This window comes from Harmonia axyridis, chromosome 1 (genome assembly GCF_914767665.1).
Source record: "Harmonia axyridis chromosome 1, icHarAxyr1.1, whole genome shotgun sequence".
Taxonomy (NCBI): Eukaryota; Metazoa; Arthropoda; class Insecta; order Coleoptera; family Coccinellidae; genus Harmonia; species Harmonia axyridis.
Window position 1 is genome coordinate 70,414,362 of NC_059501.1, and position 19,863 is coordinate 70,434,224.

The window sequence follows — 19,863 nt, forward strand, 5'->3', positions numbered from 1 at the left end:
CATCCTTACAAAATTCATCAGATTTAAACTGAACTAAACGAGGATAATCTAGATCGCCATTTGCAGTTTCGCGAATAATTAATATTATGCTGCGATGAAGGCACCAATTTTTTTGATAATAAAGTATTTTTGACCGAGCCATTTTTTGCCTAATTGGGGGAGTAAATCGTCACAATTGAAGGTATTGGAGAAAATCCTCACTGGACTTGAGAATGTCACAGTCAATGCCGCGAGAATTTGAATGTTTATGTTGCAATAACCGGACGGCTTTTAATAGGGCCTTACAGCAGAACGTTATTCGCACTTTTTGCGGTATGATTTAGTACCTACTTTGGCAACAATCTTTCCAAATGATGAAGAAGCAGATATACCCTATCTCTCTCTCTTAATCTAACCCTCGTAAGGGTGTAGTGACATCATGTCGCGACTCTTTGAACGAGCTGCTTCCAGGACTCCCTATCTTGGGCATGATGAACGGCTTCGTGCATATTCTCCCCAGCTAGAGTTTTAAGTTGGTCTATCCATCGTGATGGTGAGCGTCCCCTAGGTCTTTTTCCCTCGATTTTTCCTTCGATGATCAACTTTTCCATTCCATCCGATCTCCTGGCAATGTGTCCAAAATATCTAAGGTACTGCTGACTAACCTTAGTCGACAATCTTGTTTTTATGCCCAGTTGTCTCAGAATCGACTCATTGGTGCGACGAGCAGTCCATGGTATTCTAAGGAGGCGTCTATAACACCACATTTCTAATGCATCAATTCTTCGTCGATCTGCCATCTTTAATGTCCAAGTCTCTGCTGCATATGTTGCGATAGGAAAAATGAGTGATTGGACCAGCCTAACCTTGGTTCTTGCAGTTATTGCGGTATCCCTCCAGATACGGGCCAATTTCGCTGTAGAGTTTCTCGCCATCGCTATGCGCTTTCGAATTTCGGGCTCACATTCGCCGGTGTTCGTCACAATAGATCCCAGATACTCGAAGCGGTTGACAACCTCGAGGTCAGCAATCCTTGTGATGTCTGGACTGTTATTATTAAGGCGATCTACTATCATCACCTTGGTCTTAGATTTGTTGATTTCGAGACCATATACTGAGCTTTTGTTCTCTAATCTTTGCATTAAAATCCGCAGTTCACCCTCGTCTTGGACTATTATCAATGTGTCGTCAGCGTATCGTAGATTGCTAATCTTCTTACCACCAATTGCAATGCCTCCATTCCAGTTCTCGAGGATCTCCCTCATGATGTACTCGCTGTAAATGTTAAAGAGAAGAGGAGACAGAATGCAACCCTGTCTCACTCCAGAAGCTGTTGAAAACTCGTCTGAGTGGATATCATTGACTCTTACCGTCGCTGTGCCTGAAGAGTATAATTGCCGAATGAGGCGCACCAGATGTCTTGGTGTTCCCATTTCCAACAGAATCCTCCACAGTTTCGGCCACCTCACCCTATCGAAAGCTTTTTTGAAATCCACAAAACATAATATCATTTTTACGTTGAATTCTCTTGCTTTCTCAATCAGTTGTCGTACATTCAAAATCTGCTCTCGAGTCCCTTTCCCTGGAACAAATCCCGTCTGTTCATTGGGTATTTGCGGTAAAAGGAAAGCTTTCAGTCTTTCGTTCAATATTGTGAGCATGACTTTGCTTGCGTGTGAGATGAGTGCGATGGTTCGGTAGTTTTCACATTCTAGTGGTGAACCCTTTTTGTACAATGGTATGAATGTGGATTGACACCATTTCTTCGGCCAGTATCCCGATTCCCAAATTTTCCGACACAGAACGTGAAGAATGTCAATGCCCAGTTCTCCCATGCTTTTTAAAACCTCAGCAGTTATTCTATCGGATCCTGGTGACTTTTGATTTCGTAGCCTTCTCACTGCGCGTTCTACCTCTTCCCTTAGAATCTCAGGTTCAAGGTCTTTCAAATGGTCTTCCGGTACGGTATCCGGAGTATCCTGGAACAATTGGACGCAGTAATCCCTCCATACTTTGGCTATACCTTCCACATCTGTGATAATATTTCCTTGCTTGTCCTTGATGATCTGAGTCTTAGCTTTGAATTCTCGAGATAAATATTTCACTTTGTTGTATAGTTCTTTAGAGTGATTCGCAGTCGCATGCATTTCTAGATCTCCGCATATTTTGTTTATGTGCTCGTTTTTATCTCTTCGGCAAGCTTGTTTTATTTCATTGTTTATTTCTCTAAGCATAAGTTTCTGCTGCTCTGCATCTGTAACTGTTTGTCGTATGGTCAGTCTTTTATCGATTAATTCCAATGTTTTGTCTGACATCCAATGTTGGCGTTTCGTTGTTTTATCAGTTTTTTGAACTTTACTTGCTGCTTCAACAATCCATTTTTCGGTTCTATCCCAAACTGTATCACAGCTTCCTGTTATTTCGGGCGGACCACTCTCTCGAAGAGCATCTTGAAAGCGTATTGGGTCAGGAATGGTTATTTTTCTGGATTTCGGTTTAACCTTTGGTTTGTTGAATTTGACCTTAAGAGAAGCCCACTTTAAACGATGATCGGATCCACATTCTGCACCGGGTTTGGTCTTAGTGTTACGGAAAGACGTTCTCCACCTTTTGTCAATAAGAAAGTAGTCAATTTGATTTTTGTGTTGTCCATTAGGAGATGTCCAGGTATAGAGGCGGCGTATGTGATGTTTAAATATGGTGTTCATTATAGTTAAATTATTGTCAATGGCAAACTGGATTAGTCTGCTACCTCGTTCGTTACGTTTGCCAATCCCATAACGCCCCACTGTATCTCTCAGATGGTCATCAGCTCCTGTGCACCCTACTTTGGCGTTAAAGTCGCCCATTAAGACCGTAATCCCCTTGGGTTTTAAGGACGTCATAGTATCTTCTAAAAGTGCATAGAAGTTTTCTATATCTTGGTCGCAGGCGTCAGTGGTGGGCAGATAAACTTGGATGATGTGTAATTTAAATGGTCGAGTATATACCCTATCAGTATATTTGATATCAACAAGATGGGGCACCTACTCATTGTGGAATATACGTTTGCCAATATCATGACGCCACATTTCCTGGAAGGTGGGTATGATTAGGATGTCGAGATCATAGTGAGTGACCTCCCCGTTCCCAAGACTTGACCCCAATAGACTTTTTTTTGAGGGGTCATTTAAAATCAAATTCCATTTTTAACTCCCACAGTAGACGTGTTATTTGCTCAAAAAAAAATGTTTTGCTTGAAAACATTCGAATACGGAGCTATAAACTTTGTTCCTTACTTTATCCACGTACCGTACATGAAACGAGGCATAAGTCAAGTATTTCCATTCCCTCAGATAATAAATAAACTGATAGCCCTCTCTCCCCGAGAAGTGAAAAATACGCGCGTCTCTTTTGAAAGTGCTAAATCAATTATCGTTTCCTCCTCATCGATTCCCATGGCACTAACCTCGGTAACTTTGACCTACTGCTAGGAGCGCCCCGACGCGCGCAACTTCAATCTTTTCTAGCTGTCCGAAACCGATGATTCCGCATGTGAAGCGTCTCGACGTCCCTCGTAAGGCCCGCAAACGTCGACAGACGGGACAGGCGTCTAGGACTGTTAATTCGACTGCGCTATTTTTAAAACGCGCAATTATAAACGGTTCAGGAATGAAATTAGGAGGTTTCTGTGATCGGTAGTATTGTGAAGATGATACCTGATGGGAAAAAGTGATAATTGATTTTGTCTAGTGTTGTGATTCAATCAGTTTGGTGCTTTTATCGATTCTTTACAAATTCGTTAATGACAAGGTTAGTTAGGTACTCTGTGTTAATGTGATGGACTTTGCGCGCATGACGGTGATATTTGACACGTTTGTTTTTCTAACCTCTTAACGTTAACGCGAATTTTTTATTGACTGTTTGTTTTGCAATGACTTACTGCCAACAATAGCATGCAATGCTTTCTCGTGCGTCTGGTTTTTCCTTGTATGAGGACTTTGTCATGTTAAAATTTTTCTAAGGTGTTTTCAACATGAGTCCTTTGGTTTATTGTTTCCAATAAGCACATTTCCAAATCTGTCTGAAGTTTACGTTTTGGGCTGTGTATGAAAATCTGTCCACTATTTAGATGGAATTTGATATCTAAATAGTCTTTCAAGAAGAGGTTTCATTTTGATTTGATATTAAAAAAAACGAGTATATTTCAAGAGAAATCATGTACAATAATATATATCATGTATAATAATATAATAATAATTGGGATCAAAACACCGTTCAACGTTGTCTGATGCCTTTTCGCCACCTCTTTATGACATCTCATTGGCCTTATATTAAATCCCTGGAAGTCATGGCATTCATAACGCCCTCATTCCAAGTTTTCTTTGGTTTCTATTTTTTTGCGTTTTGTTGGGATTCACTTCAACACCTTCTTTGGAAGCCTCTGGTCACCAATTCTTCATAAGTGCCCATACCAGTTCAGTTGGTTCGCTTCTATATCTTCATAAAGCGTTCCTTCCACTCCCATTTGTTTACGTTACTCCTAATTTCTGATCTTTTGTAGGCGTGATACTCCCAATAATCTTCTGGGAACGTCCATTTCAACTGTTTCCACTCTTCTCTTATTTTCCTTTGTTATCCTTCAAGTTTCAATGCCATACCGTAGTACTTTTTATCATTGTGTTGTATATATTCAGTTTTCGTTTTTTAACAATGAAAGTTTTCCAAAGTATGCTATTCAAGCACCCTATGACTTTTTTTGCTTGATTTATTCTGTGCCTGATTTATCTGTTATCGCTTCCACTCGAGTCAAACATTACACCTTGAGTCCACTTGAGTCGAACATTACACCTAAGAGTACTCAGATACCACTCCTAGTTCTCATTATTTTCCAGCATGATAATCGTTGCGTGTCCATTGGTAGATATTTAGTCTTTTGCGTACTCATTACTAGTCCCCAAATTTCATATTCCTCCTAGAGTTTTCTGGCCATATAATCCAAGTCGTCCTCCTGTATGATCATTTCATTGTCAAGAGGAAGGTCATTGACGATGGAATATCAGCCAAATGGCCGCCACAGCTTCGGTTGCTGCTCCACATCCTTTTCATGAAATTTTTTATTATCAATTCGCACATTTGTGGCTGTATATCCTCGATAACATCACGAATTCCATCTTTAAGGCCTTTAATCAATTGAGGAGCATTGGCATTGACCTTATCTTTCACGTGTCCCAAATGAAAAAAGTCTAAAGGTGTTAAATCACAAGATCGCGGTGGGCAATTGTTATCACCTCTTCGAGAAATAACACGTGCGACAAAATTTTCTTGTAAATTCTAGATTGTTTCGTTGCTTGGCCACTCAGCACCGTCTTGTTGAAACTAAACGTTAAGTCGGTGTGATGTCGTGTGTGGAATTCCTTATTCCCAAGATCGACGAGGAATCGACAAACTTAGGTTTTCGTCAACACTACGGGCTACAGCAGCTATATCTTCATAGGTTCTCAAGCGACGCACACGGTTTCTAGTCTTTATATCTCTAACTTGTCCCAACAGCTCATGATTTTCCACCAGATTCACTATTCCTGGCCGAGAAGATGCTTTATGACTACCCAACTATGTGCTTTAGTTTTGCCAATTGTGACTATTGTCACTATTTTTTTAACGAATTTAAACAATTTCAATACGTTGTTGAAGTGTGCATCCTTCTGTTTTCAATAATAGCGTAGTTTACTCGACAAATGTCGAAAGATGACAGCTTCAAAAGTGATTGCTGCCCATTTAACGGACTATTCAAAATAAAACCTCTGAATGGAAAAGCCTATAGAAAAAAATCACTTAGAATATTGCAATAATCTCGAAAATTACTAGGGAATCAAATTAAAAAGTCATTACTCGAAAACATTACTGCATATAATCACAGAATTGAGAAGATCAAGTATTGCTTACAATTAAAAGATATATCTATTATTTCTTAACCCAAAAATAGTTCTCAAATGAAAGAAACAAAGAATCATAGTGTGAAATTTATTTTTCTAAGCTATAGAGTTTTCTTGTAAGGGGTTTTATTTTAAATAAGCCGCTATCTGTGCAGCTGTTATTTTCTGATATCTGAGCAGAAAAAACTACGCCATTTCTAAAAATGCAACGATGCATGCACGCTTCAACAACGCATCGAAGAAGTTATCACAATTGACCACCCATATCTTGGGATTTAACACCTTCAGATTGATTATATATAGCACTGAGTTGCTCTACTGATGATTCCTCTGAGGTTCTTGAAGTAATTTTGATAGATTTCACATAATTTGTGAGTATAGGAGAATTTATTCGATGAAGTGAATTATCCAAAAATTCAGGTATTTAGGTTTTATGTCTAAATAACACAGCCAGATTGCATGCCAATAAATCTCATAAGGCAATGGATGGTAGATTTTTAGATTTCTACAGAAAACGAAAAAAAAATTTAAGAAGCGTAAAAAAATTTACCTCAATTTTATTGGAACTGATGAAACATGGTCCTTCTTGCTTTTGATCAATTCATGATTTACCTTCTCTGATGTTTCTTCTTCAATGAAGGTATTCAGCGATAGTCTTTTTCAGATAGATAAAACAACATCGCCAAAATGAATTTGATGTTCAGAAAAAACTTTAGAGAGCAGAAGAGTGGAGGTATCACTTCCAAAGTCGGTAAGACTGGTGTTGGGCGACACACCAGTAGCAAAAGAGCTAGTAGAGAGCAAGGATATTCACCTATGGATGAACATCATTACAGAACTCATCTTTTCTTCAGTCCTCCAAGATCTACTTATAATGCAGACGAAGATGATGGTGAGTTTAAAATAATTTGATTTTAATTAATTTTTATTTTAATCGTTGAGTACTAATGAAGGAAAAAACTCAAAGGAAAATTATTGAATGAAGTTATTTGAAATAAAAAACGACAATAAAGAAAGAAGAGACCAGAAAAAGTGAACAATAACAAAAAATAACAAGAGTCAAAGACGAACCAATAATCAACAAGATTTAACTCTTCAACCGATTGGACCAAAAACCAAGTTCATTCCATCACACATTACATTAATAAAGGAAATTTTTTTTTCAGAACCGTCTTCTACAGGTAATTATATCAAAGATTGGACAACATACACATATTCAATTGAATTCAACAAACAGGTATTTCACAGGCAAAATAAGCTGTTGCTCGAAAGCGTTAACATCCTGTAGAGCTCCCTTAATCACACTAATTTGCACTGAGAAAAAATTGTTTCGAACATTCTGTTTCTATTGAAACAGATTCTTTAGTTTTTGCAAACTTCGATACATATTTCTAACAGCACGGTTATAAATGGGACCAATAGGAATTGCAGTTGGTATAACATTGAGAGAACGCAAAGCTTAGTTGCTAGATATAAGTTAAAATTGCTAAAAAATAATTTAAATGCCTATTTCTATTGATCGAATAATGCTACTCCGAAAGGAGTTACATTTTTGCTCGAAATCCAAATGCTAACTGACAGAGAAACTGCAACAACCAGAAGGCGCTGTTTAAATTTTAAATTTTTTTGGTAAAACATACATAGTATATCAAGGAGTATATGATTGAATTTGGAGAAAAAAATCCTGAAGGTTTTTTCATGTAAACAATTTTTGTAACTTAAATATTGTAGTCGTTTTTTGTATGTTTTAAAATTTTACAACAAACCATCTGTTCGAGGAGATCCAAAGTCGATGTTTAGTTGTTGTTAAAATGCCTAGAGCACGTGTACTTGGAATTTATCGCCAGCTAAGTGAATTTGAAAAAAGGTCGAATTATTGGTTTACGGGTTGTCATTTCAAGAAATCGCTAACCGTACGAACAGAAATCCAACTACTGTTATGAGATGTTGTGAAGAGTGGTTTGATAATGCTCAAAATCGAAGAAGAGTAGGCACCGGACGTCGAAGAGGTACAAATGAAGTTCAAGATCGACGTCTAAAACTTATGGCCGTTACAGACCGATTTGCGACAACTCAATCTTTGGCTGATGAATGGTTAGGAGTACAAGGCCATCCTGTAACATTCCGAAAGGTTTACCTCCGAATACGGTTTTTTGGACTGCAGCATTATCGATCCCAATTTGTGTTACCTCTGACGGTTGAGCATCGCCGGCAACGATTACAGTGGTGCAGAGAACGTCAACATTGGAATGTGGAATGGCATCAGGTCGTCTTTTCTGATGAATCTCGATTCTCCTTGGTTGCACAGACGACGTCGGGAGTTTGATATACACTGGACAGTAGGCGTTATGGTATGGGGTGCTAATAAACATTGCACATGCAAGTAGATCATCTTTAGTCTTTATACGAGGTAACATGACAGCGCTGCGTTAGTTTCAAGAAATAGTGTTTTCTCTTACCTAAACCGGCTCGAGAATCCAATATTTCATCAAGATAATGACCGACTTCATGTTGACAGAGTTAGTTCAAAGCTACCCATGTGAATCTTTTGCCATGACTGCCTAGATCCCCCGATCTTTCGCCCGTAGAGAATGTTTGAGACATCATGGGTAGAAGGCTTGGAAATTTATCCCAGCCCGCTCGGATTTTGGCAGCTCTGAGACATGAAGAACAGGTAGCTTGGGATAGTATCCTGCAAGAAAAAATAGACTATGTTATTACATCAATGTCGATACGTGTTGGGGAGTGTATAGATAAACGCGGTGGACAAACACATTATTAACAAATTTATTAAAAAAAATTGTGAACCCTTCGTTTTTTTCTCCGAATTTCAATTATTTCCTCCTTGCTGTACTATCTATGTTTCACAAAAAAAAATTGAAATTTAAACAGCTCCTTCTGAGTGTTGCAGTTTTTTTTGTCAGTTAGTATACTTTGCATACGAAAAGTCCAATTTCTCGTTGTGCGTGCGGAAATGTTTTTTTTGCACAGTGTGCTATAAATCAAACTTTCAGATGCCTTTCTGCGTGATTTGAATGCGGCACAAAGATCGACACATGCATAACTTGTAGCCATCATCAGTTGGCAGATTGTACCGGAAATATCGGATCAACCTCTCTATTTTCTATTAGGTAGACGATGCTCTCCTTGTTCATTAGTCACACTATCTTACAGCACCAGTTAACTTGCGGGTTTTCGTAGGAAACCAGCGAAAATTGAATCGGGAAATCATTTTTCAAGGAAAACAGTCACGTGTTCGATGAGATAGTGAGTCAACAATAGATTTGAAGATGCTTTGTGATTTTTAGAGCATATGTTTGAGGTTTGTTGGTGAATTTCCACTGTGCCAAATTTATATTTGATCCCAGAACGTGACGTAGGTACAAATACAAACATTCGTGCTAAATTTAGATGAGTTTAAGTGAGCAAATTTTTTCAACGAGGGTTTTTCGGTGATAAATGAGTCCATTAGGATGACAACAGGGATAACGGTGATGTTTTCATTGTTTTGGCTGTCGACCTAGTTGGCCTTTGGTCCCTGCAACTACAGACAGATTAATTAAATCCTCTGATTTTATAAAAACTGGCTATAGAAACGGGTTTAGCTTTCGTTCCACCAAAACAAACCTCTGTGCACTAGATCTAGATCTCACTGTAGTTGTTTTTTCAATAACTGTCTCTTTTGCAAATGTTAAACTACACCGATGAAATAATCTTTAGAAATTATCAGCGCTGGAGAAATAAAGACAGGATTTTAATCCTGCTCCCAAATTTCAAGAGAATATTCTAGTAATACAGTAGCCTCTGGTATGTTAGGGAATTATTACTTCGAACTATGGCAAACGGTACCTACCCTGCTAGTGCTCAACATATAACTGCCATTATATTACATTATACGGAATCCTTCAATTTCACAGAACCACGCTGCGGACCAATGACAGGAGCAGGAGGAGAACCTCTTATGCAATCAACTATCTCGCCACCCATGACGGAAAGTGATTTTCCACAACCTCTGGTGGTTCGTAGTCCATCAGTATCTATGCTGAAGTGGCCTCAAACTCCTTCACCTACCAAAACTACTCCTACAAGACAAGTAAGTTGTTTCAACAAATGCCAACACCAGAGAAGCAGATGTTGCAACTCTATATACAGGAAAGTACTGGAAATTGATCTCTACAAGTACCACCTTCAAAGAATTGTCTGAATTCTTTTCGTTTCTAAGTTGGTCCATCTGTTCTCTATACCTACTCAGGTCCAATGGGAGTGTGATCTATTATTTTCTGTCATTTTTAAAATGGATGAAATATAGAACATATAATTTTGCATTTCAAATAGGATTTCTCAACACCAAATCATTTTTAAGGATAATTTCTGTCCAGTGCTAATATTTAGGTCTGCTGTTTCAAAGCTATACATAACAAGGACATTTGTATATCCATTTTGTTGTACAAGCAAATTTTTAAATCAACACATAGCACATTGATATACTTCTTATTTGATGTTCTTCAAAACCTATTTTTCCTAAGAGTCCTCATATATTGTTACAGAATACCAGGTTATTTTCCTCAGTGAGAATAGGTAGCAGATTCTTATATCTTTCAAGTTTGAAGATAAAATGTGATATTAGTATCTGGATAAAGAAGATTCGTTTATTTCAATCTGGATGCAATCAGCAGGCTCTTTAAGAGAGGTGCAGGTTTCTTATGGGAACCTTCATATCTTTTGATTTGAAATTCTTACTGATCAACTTCTTCTAATTCATCAGACTCTGTTTCTGTATCATCTTCTTGGAGATTAGGAATCAGGAAGACTGCTAGATGGAACAGGTGTTTTATCTGAATGCATTACTGGCCTTCTTACAGAATCTAAATCAGGGTATGTCCATTTGTGTCTATTGTTCCTATTGATGTTTTTAATTTTCACAAGAGGCAGCCCTCATGATGATTTCATGGTTCTCTCAAAACCATTGGTACATCAAAATTAAAACACTTCCTTCTTCCAATTGTCCACTGTCGTAAATGGTCAACACATGTTTTACATAAGAAATGTGGGGCTCAAGATTCCTTCTGATCTTCCATATCATTGCCAAAATAAGAAAGATAAGCTCCTTTTAAGTGAGAAATAGTTTTCTGGTTTCTTTTTAAGCGAATTCCCGAGTTGCATAACAAGAAATATCGAGATGATTTACACAGCTACGTCTGTGGATGTCCTTATTTCACTGAAGCAAGTACGACCAAAGAACGATGTTCCTGACTTTAAAATTAGTGCAGCAGGTATGGGAGCGGAGGGTCATAGGAAATTCCAAAAAATTTTTTTTTCAATTTTTGACTAGTGTCAGAACTAACATTGAAAACATGTTTTTCAAAATGTAGAGCTGATAGAATCACTTTCTAACTGTTTTTTTTTATTGCGATACAACAGATTTGGACGAATAATAGTTACTTTTGTTTCATTTCAATTTCCGGTACTTTCTGACATAGAAACACATAAAGATTCGACTTTCAGAGGCTCAATTCCCATGTTTTTAGGTGAGCTTTAACAACTATGGAAAAGACAATATCAACGAGAACAACAGAACACTCACGAATTTAGATAGAGATTGCTTTATAATACCCGTTCATAGCCTGGATAGATTTCTTCCAGAGGGAGTACCTATGCCTGTATGTCTGAAGATGTTATCTTTAGAAAATTTCTCACCACATCGATTTCTCTTAATTTCCAGAAACCACTCCCAAATGGTAATAGCCCTGATAAGAAAAATGCCAATCTACACGTGATGGAGGTAAGTAAAAAACATGTTCACACCATGCTTAATCAAGTAAGAGTGTTGGACGTTCATTAAATAAAAATTCAAATTAGCATCGAGTTTAAAGTAGTTGATTACATGCGTGTCGATTTTTACCTGATATTACTCATAACACGTCATTTTGTGAAAAAAAATAGTTCCAGTGTTTCCATATGATATCGTCTCTTTTGAGCATTCGTTCCTGATCAGATCACTTTATTATTTAATCACAATGTCTGTAATTTCGTCGTGTGCAAATAAATATTATATTATGTTATATTATATGATATAATATTAAATTATATTATATAAAAATTTTTAATTTTGAGCCTGAGATGGTCTCAACCGATACGGTTCGAAAAACTGATGACGAATCCGTCCTCAAATTTGATTCTGTATGTCCGTAAACACGATAACTCGAACGGAAAACCGCCGGTATTAAAAAGTATGGTTGACCGTCGTTTGAGTTCAACCGAGAGTTTATAACGAATAAATATGAGGTTATAGACATTAAGACATATATAATTTTCTGTCAGATTGAACGAGCAGTGTAGCCAATCGAAATAAATTCGATCATAACCGATGGTTGTATAACCGACACAAAAAATACTTTATAATACTCACCCTTAGAGACTTGAAATTTTCAGGTTAGTTTCGAATCTCTTATTTAAACATATAGAGATTCTGCATATATCGTACAATAATTCTCGTGAAGAAAAATCATTCTGAAAATAAATATGGAGAACGGTTAGATTTCTTCACTCAATTCTAATATAACAAGGATAAACTCCCAATTCTAGAATTTTCATATATGTATACTGTCACTTGGTATCGAAAATTATTCTTATTGAAAACTATGAAAAATGATTTTTCTTAATATTATTTCCGTGGTTGTATACTAATGTTGCCCTGGAAAATAATCTCCTGGATAAAATTACACCATCACTTCGAAATGCATTAAACTCAATCAATATTTTTCCGTTTCCACTTCTACCCATACAAGGTAGGTTTAATATGGGTGAATGGAATATCATAATGAGGAAGCCGCTGTCGTAAAGTTAGGAGCTTTTTGAGCAGTGTTTTTCCTAATTTATTTCCAATATTCTGCTCGAATTTGCTCTAGTTCTGATGAGGTGATTAGCTTGATATTTTGCTTGAGGATATAGGGGAATTGTTCCCATATTCTGCTATGATAATGCGATCAACATGAAATTTTGTAAGAGGATTGAAATTGTCATTCTAATGGGTGTGTTTTTTGAGGTATATAACTTTAGGTTGGCATTCCTGTTCAAGATGGCGACTGATTTAACAGTTGTCGAGTGATTTATTCTCAGTTTGGTTTGGCAATTAATCTTGAATAGTCTCACGCCTGAACAACGCTTGCAAATAGTGCAATTTCATTTCGAAAATAATGGTTCTGTGCGGAATACGTATCGCGCACTACGTCCATTTTAGCGATGAAGAACAAAACTGCTGCATTTGCAGTGAAGCTAATCCTCAAGTGTATGTCGAAACACCGTTACATCCAGAAAAACTGACTGTTTGGTGCGCTTTATGGGCTGGTGGAATCATTGGTCCGTACTTCTTCAAAAACGATGATGGCTAGAACGTTACAGTCAATGGTGATCGGTATAGAGCCATGATTACTAACTTTTTCATTCCTGAATTGAACAACCATGATGTCCAGGAGCTGTGGTTCCAACGAGACGGCGCAATATGTCACACAGCTCGTGCCACAATCGATTTATTGAAAGACACGTTTGGTGACCGCCTAATTTCACGTTTTGGACCTGTGAATTGGCCTCCAAGATGTTGTGATTTAACACCGCTAGACTACTTTCTGTGGGGCTATGTAAAGTCATTGGCCTATGCGGATAAGCCACAAACCCTTGATTATTTGGAAGACAACATTCGCCGTGTTATTGCCGATATACGGCCACAAATGTTGGAAAAAGTCATCGAAAATTGGACGTCCAGATTGGACTACATCCGAGCCAGCCGTGGCGGTCATATGCCAAAAATCATATTCAAAATATAATGCCACAAGATTATCTTGCGGATAAATAAAATTCATGTCAATCGAATAATCCATCGTTGTTTTATTGCAATTAAAAGTTCTATAGCTGTAAAAAAAACCTTTATATCTGAACGCAAATCTTCTGGATAGTCTGCTGTTTTAAATTAACAGAAAACCAACATATCGAATGCAAACGACAGCGACATTCAAGATCCAAATCTACCTTGTAAATTTCAAGTTTATAGTTAGTTTCATTCGAAAGCTATCTGTGTTATCTGTATTCATCGAACTAACAAAAAATCCAAATTTCGAATGGTCATATTTACAGGACCTCTAGATGGATGTTGTCCAATAACAAACTCAACGGCGGCATTTAAAATCAAAGTGATCGAGCTGTTTTTGCTAAGAATACACTTGTTGATAATTCCTTGTTAGATTATTATTTTTCAATTGAATTTCGTACTGGTGGGCAACACCTAAATCTCAAACTAATTGATAATTTTGCACCGTAGTGTCTTTCACTGAATGTTTACATTTTTATGTTATGGAATTTTAGGTGCCTGATCCTAAATTGTGTGTGCTGTGTCATCTGATGAGTCCTCTAGAGCCAGTGGACCCGGTTTTAGAATCTCCTTTGGTACAGCCGTTATTTAAACAAAGACTAACTGCAGGAGAGTTGTTCAATGAAATCGGACAGTCCAAAACAGCTTTAACAGGCATGCTCCTAGCAAACATGGAAAGAAATTGTAAGAACTTAGATTATAGAGCATATTTCAAGCGTATACATCACTAGATACATCGTGTAATGGGATCATACCATTGTATAGACAATAATATATACAGGTTTGAAAAATTCACTCGGAACCATGGGATTTAGCGTACAAATCTCCAAGTCGCTCTTGCTCCAATGGAACAGTGGAAGAATCGAAACATGAATTAATTGACCACCAAAATACCATGTTATTATTTGAATTTTTTCTTGTAAACAGAACATAATTAATTTTCAAACCGATATGATCTAACGCAAAATCACGTAGATTGCGACTGATTCCATCGTGCACGCAGGTCGAGAGACTTCAGATCAGACTAACAGATCCCCCCATTACGCTTGCCAGCAGCCGTTCGCGATGACCAGATTTTTATTTGATATGGCATCGCACTCATGTTTCGATTCTTCCACTGTTCCATTGGAGCCAGAGCGACTTGAAGATTTGTACGCTAAATCCCATGGTTCCGAGTGAATTTTCCAAACCTGCATATAGTTACATAGCAGAACAACGGTAATTTCGCGAAATTATCAAATCAGATGACGCTACTGTTGAATGATTCTCGCGAAATTAGGCCAAATCTTAGAACATTAATAATCTAATAATTAATATTTACCTATATTCTAAGGATCAAACTAATGCAGGCCCAGGATGCGCAATTTCATATTCCAATGGGTATGGAACTTAGGTGTAAGGCGTATATTATATGTGGGAATGTAGATTCAGAGGTTTATCTCATTATTTTTATACAGATATAGCCCTTCCGCTAAGAATCCAGGTATGTAGCTATACAAAATCAAAGTCTAAACGAGACCATCTAGAGCAAAAATGATAAGAATAAGACCCCTCTCGAAATCGTCTCGAAGAGGAAGGAAAACTTCCAAACCTTCGATTTTCCTCGCGGTTTTCGAGTATACGGGGTGTTGCAGATTATTTTGACATTCAAGTCTCATTCCTCTGTTGGCAATTTGAAAGTACCATAACGAAAAATCCACTGAGGGTCACAATCTTATATTTGATTAGTTATTATCTCGATATTTGAGGTTTGACGATTTCTTTAAAGATAGAAATTTTGATACTCTTCCTTTCAACCATTTTTGTCCAAATGAAAAGTAATTTGCATCAAATAGTTTCATTTGGGCAGTGGCCAAACGGTAGTTCCTAGGAAAAAAAGGAATATCTTCTAGAATCAAACGAGTATACTGAGTGGATCGTCTAAAATCCGCTCACGGCCCTGGGTGTTTGAAAACAATTTTTTTTTTCTTGACGGATACCCAGTGAGGGATCTACTGGCATAGTGACGGGATCCAAGGGGTGGAGCCCCTTCGGCGAGCAAAGCGAGTCTATATCTAATAAAGATGCAGCCGTTCGTCTTTTTTTTTGCGAATATATAGATATAGTCCTTCCGATAAGAATCCAGGTATGTAGGTATACAAAATCACAGCCTAAACGGGACCATCTAGAGCAAAAATGATAAGAATAAGACCTCCCTCGAAATCATCTCGAAGCCCCAGGAAAACTTCCAAACCTTCGCGGTGTTCGAGTATACGGGGTGTTGCGGATTATTTTGACATTCAAATCTCATTCCTTTGTAGCCTTCCTAGAGTATACCGGGTGGATCGTCTAAAATCAGCTCACGATCCTGGGTGTTCGAAAAAAAATGTTTTTTCTTGACGGATACCCAGTGAGGGATCTACCAGCATAATGACGGCGAGCATCTTTGAAATAAAACCACTTCAATTTGTTATAACTAAATTTTAACATTTAAAATTTGGTACAATACATACAACATAGATCTACGAGGAAGTGTGAAAAAAGGAGAATAACACAGGCTTGGGACCCCACGAATTATTATCGAATGGGAGGAAACGATTGCTAACCTTATCAATCGAAAATAATTTGTGGGATCTTAACTTAATTCGATAGTGACTTGTAGAGGTCACCACGGGATGACCAGTTGAACTACTAAAATAGAGATGTGTGTGTGTCTGTGTCGCCATCTTATGAGTATTTATTGCAACTATTTCCATAGTCAAAACATCTTCTATTTCAGCAGAATTCCCTTTCGTGACTTATTATGTGATAAATAGTAACCAGACAAATCCTGTGATGTTCTACAACAATATTCGTACTGCCAGTTTGACGAAATTCGACCCAAGGACCATCAAATATACAGCAGCTCACACTTTGGACTTGTACACCGAAGTAGCATCTATATGCAGACCGCCTATTCATGAGATTGGCATGTCCCTCTCAAAGACGCACACACCATCAACAGGGTACATGGTATCCGTATACAAAGTGTTCGAGGGTGATGACCGGGAAAAGTTTGAAAGGAATTGGTTGTTCTGGACTGGAGCTAGGATGATCTATAGGTAGGTTCTCCATATTGAGTGCACCAACATACGTACGTACGAACTAGTATATACGTGTACTGACTGACAAAAAGAAGGGTATACCTACTTTACCAATTTAAATAAATTTTGATATATAGGATTCACAATTTATGTGCATTTAATATCGAATATAACATGACACTCAATAAATTCCGGGCCAGACGCACAGAGGCCCAGCTAATGCTATAGGTACCACTTTGGTACTCATTGGTACCAAGCTTCAAAAGATGCGTCAGATGCGTGTCAAACTTTCGGAACTCTAGATCAAAATTTTGAAAGTTAACTGACGCTATATTTGTTGTTGTTCAAAAAATAGATGAAAACGAATTGTTGAAGTCTTTATCGAAAAATTTACAGAAAATACTGAAAATGTATTGTATTGTAGTAGAGGTAACTCTTGTTGATTTTTTTAGAAAAAAACTTGTTTTACTCTTTAGGTCTGGTACTTATTGAGTGAAGTATTACCTTCTCCAAATCATTGTAACAGGTCTTAAAGAATGTACTGGATATCTGATTTCACCCAAATATAGAAATTTTGATAAAAACCACACTCTTATCTACCCTCTTATCTACGGAATATTTTTTTGTGTTCAACTCCCTTTTGACAACTATGTTGTCATCTTCAGAGACTAAATGTTATGGTAGCCATTAGTTTCTGTTGACCGCATTTTGGCTTTAGGGAAATACCCAGAATCTGCCGGGTAATGAAAAATTTAGCTTAGTCTTCATGTGTAGACTGGTTTTATGGAGCTCATTAATAACATTAATAACAAAAGTGAAATTAAATATCTTGTTATTAACAGATACCTTCCACCAGCGGCAGGACTCAAGAGGATATCGCTGCATAAGTCAGTCAGTCCAAAAGGAGACAAGATGTACCTTCTTCTTTGCGAATGTTCAAACTTGCTGAACGACATCACAGTATGGGCCTTATTACTGCCTGCTTTGAGAGCTAGATTGACAGGTTACACGGGGATTTTCAAGCCGATACAAACTTTCTGAGTGATTCGGCTTGTTGTCATTGTTATATCTTTATGTTATATATGTACAAATTTCGAATTTCTTTTGAATGGTTCTGGAGTAGTGCCTTTTATTTTTGAAAGCAAATCGTTTCAATTTATTGGAGCACCTAAGTGAGAAAATGTTAAGCTGAGCAAACGGTTTTATATTCGTTAGATAAAATCTTGAGAAAGCGATGTTGTTTGCGTGAAAACTTGTTAATCGTTCACTTGAAAATATTGGACCACCATGTTATCTTGGCAGAGATTTCAACACATATTTTTCTGCAAGTTGAATAATTGTTTTTGTTATGAGAGTTTGTTAGGACAAATAATTAGGTAGACAGATCTATAAAAAGATGCTTGTATGTTAGATATTGTTTGCCTTAGGAAGTACCTATTATGATGTATTTTAATTATATCTCAGGGTTTTCATATTTTGGTACTTTAGTCGATGTGCCTGAAAAGAGAAATAGGTGCTTTTTATGAAATTTAAATGCAATAATCTGGACTGTATATACGAATGATTCATCAAATAATGGGAGCTCTAAAATTCTTTCATCTAGCAATAATTTATTTCCATTTAGGTAATTTTGATAGTGTAGGTATAATTTTAAGTTTCTAAAAACATATGAGTAGATATTGAATGAATGGAAAACTATGACGCTTCAAAAGCATTATGCGAAGTGCTGACCAACTTTTATGGAGAAATCAACCTATTCATTCGAAATTATCAATTTTCAGATGAGACCTAGATGTTTCCAACTCATCATTTTTCCATTGTTAATGAATCACTCTGTATGTATCAGTTGAACGGAGGAATAATTGAAGCTTCGAATTTTAAAGCGTAACATACACAAATTTTCATTATTATCGTCAGCAAAACGAATCGTCGTTATATTTTTATGGAAGGAGAAAATTTTACAGCGAGAAAAATGTTTGTACAAACAGTATCCGAAGAATCAGAGGTTGAAGGAAACATTTTTAAATGAAAAAATATGTAGAAATAACGGAATATGAATAAGAACAACGAAAAAATTAAAGGTTTCCTTTGGTAGGTGTATTCTCATCAAAGGTTAATTTAAGGCAATCAATCTATGTATTATTTCAATTTCATAAGTGCATATGAAGTTCTTTTTGATAGACAGCATGCTACAATATAAATATTCTTTCAAATTTCTGATTCAACTTGAACATTCTTCGGATTCTGATGTATTTCCAACTTGACCATTTATGAAATTATATCCGAGTTTTTTAATACTCCTTCCGATTTAAAAGACCAAAAAGAATGTGCCTCTTTTTAATAGAATAGACTTTGTAGTTGCCAAAATTTCTCAACTCTCATCTTTCTACGAGGAATAAAATACTCGAAAAAGAAGTAAAATTGATCTATAAAATACATATAATAACATATCAGCACACACAATGGAACCAATTTTTCATATCCACAATTCACGAATTCCGAATTTATTTCATTTTGATTTTTGATATACGAAATTGACTATTATTTTGTATAAATCCATATATTTTAATTCGTATACTTGTCTATTTTGACTTACAATGAGAGTTTGAAAGCAATATTTTTAACTGATATGCCTTTTGATTGCCTGTGGATCAAAAATTCTATGTCGAATATCCATCACGAAACGTTGTGTTTAATATTAACTACTGAGTGTATTGTAACTTATTTAATTGAAAATTATGAATAAATTTTGAGAGAAGAGACTTTATATTCCCTTATAACTTTCAGTTGAAGTAAGAATAACCTCACAGCAAGGTTCAAAGGTAAGTGTTCACAGCGATTGGCCCAGTATGTTTTGGAAGATATTTTTCAATAATTTTTTCAGAATAGTTAGAGCTGCAGCTTCCTTCAACGGCACCAACAATTTCAATGTTTTCCAATGATTTCCAGACATTGAAGATCGAATTCAATCTCTGTTTTATCAATAATGATAAAACAGATAAAAATTGATTCTAGTGTGGAACTGAACAATTCATGAAAATTG

At 36.8% G+C, this 19,863-nt stretch overlaps 1 protein-coding gene across 6 annotated transcripts; it reads left to right on the forward strand.

Annotated features, from left to right (window-relative positions):
• Window positions 1-3,497: 3,497 nt before the first annotated feature.
• On the forward strand, window positions 3,498-19,587 carry LOC123686564. Of its 6 annotated transcripts, none has more exons than XM_045626794.1 (9): window positions 3,498-3,771; window positions 6,563-6,786; window positions 7,061-7,075; window positions 9,812-9,987; window positions 11,423-11,554; window positions 11,617-11,676; window positions 14,253-14,442; window positions 16,517-16,838; window positions 17,663-19,587. In XM_045626794.1, the coding sequence occupies exons 2-9, from the start codon at window positions 6,582-6,584 to the stop codon at window positions 17,859-17,861; spliced, it is 1,299 nt and encodes a 432-aa protein (XP_045482750.1). In that variant the 5' UTR covers window positions 3,498-3,771; window positions 6,563-6,581; the 3' UTR covers window positions 17,862-19,587. The 6 variants fall into 6 exon arrangements, with proteins under 6 accessions (XP_045482750.1, XP_045482749.1, XP_045482758.1 ...); XM_045626793.1 differs by having other exon boundaries at window positions 3,499-3,771; window positions 6,559-6,786; XM_045626802.1 differs by lacking the exon at window positions 7,061-7,075 and having other exon boundaries at window positions 3,499-3,771; window positions 6,559-6,786.
• Window positions 19,588-19,863: the final 276 nt, after the last annotated feature.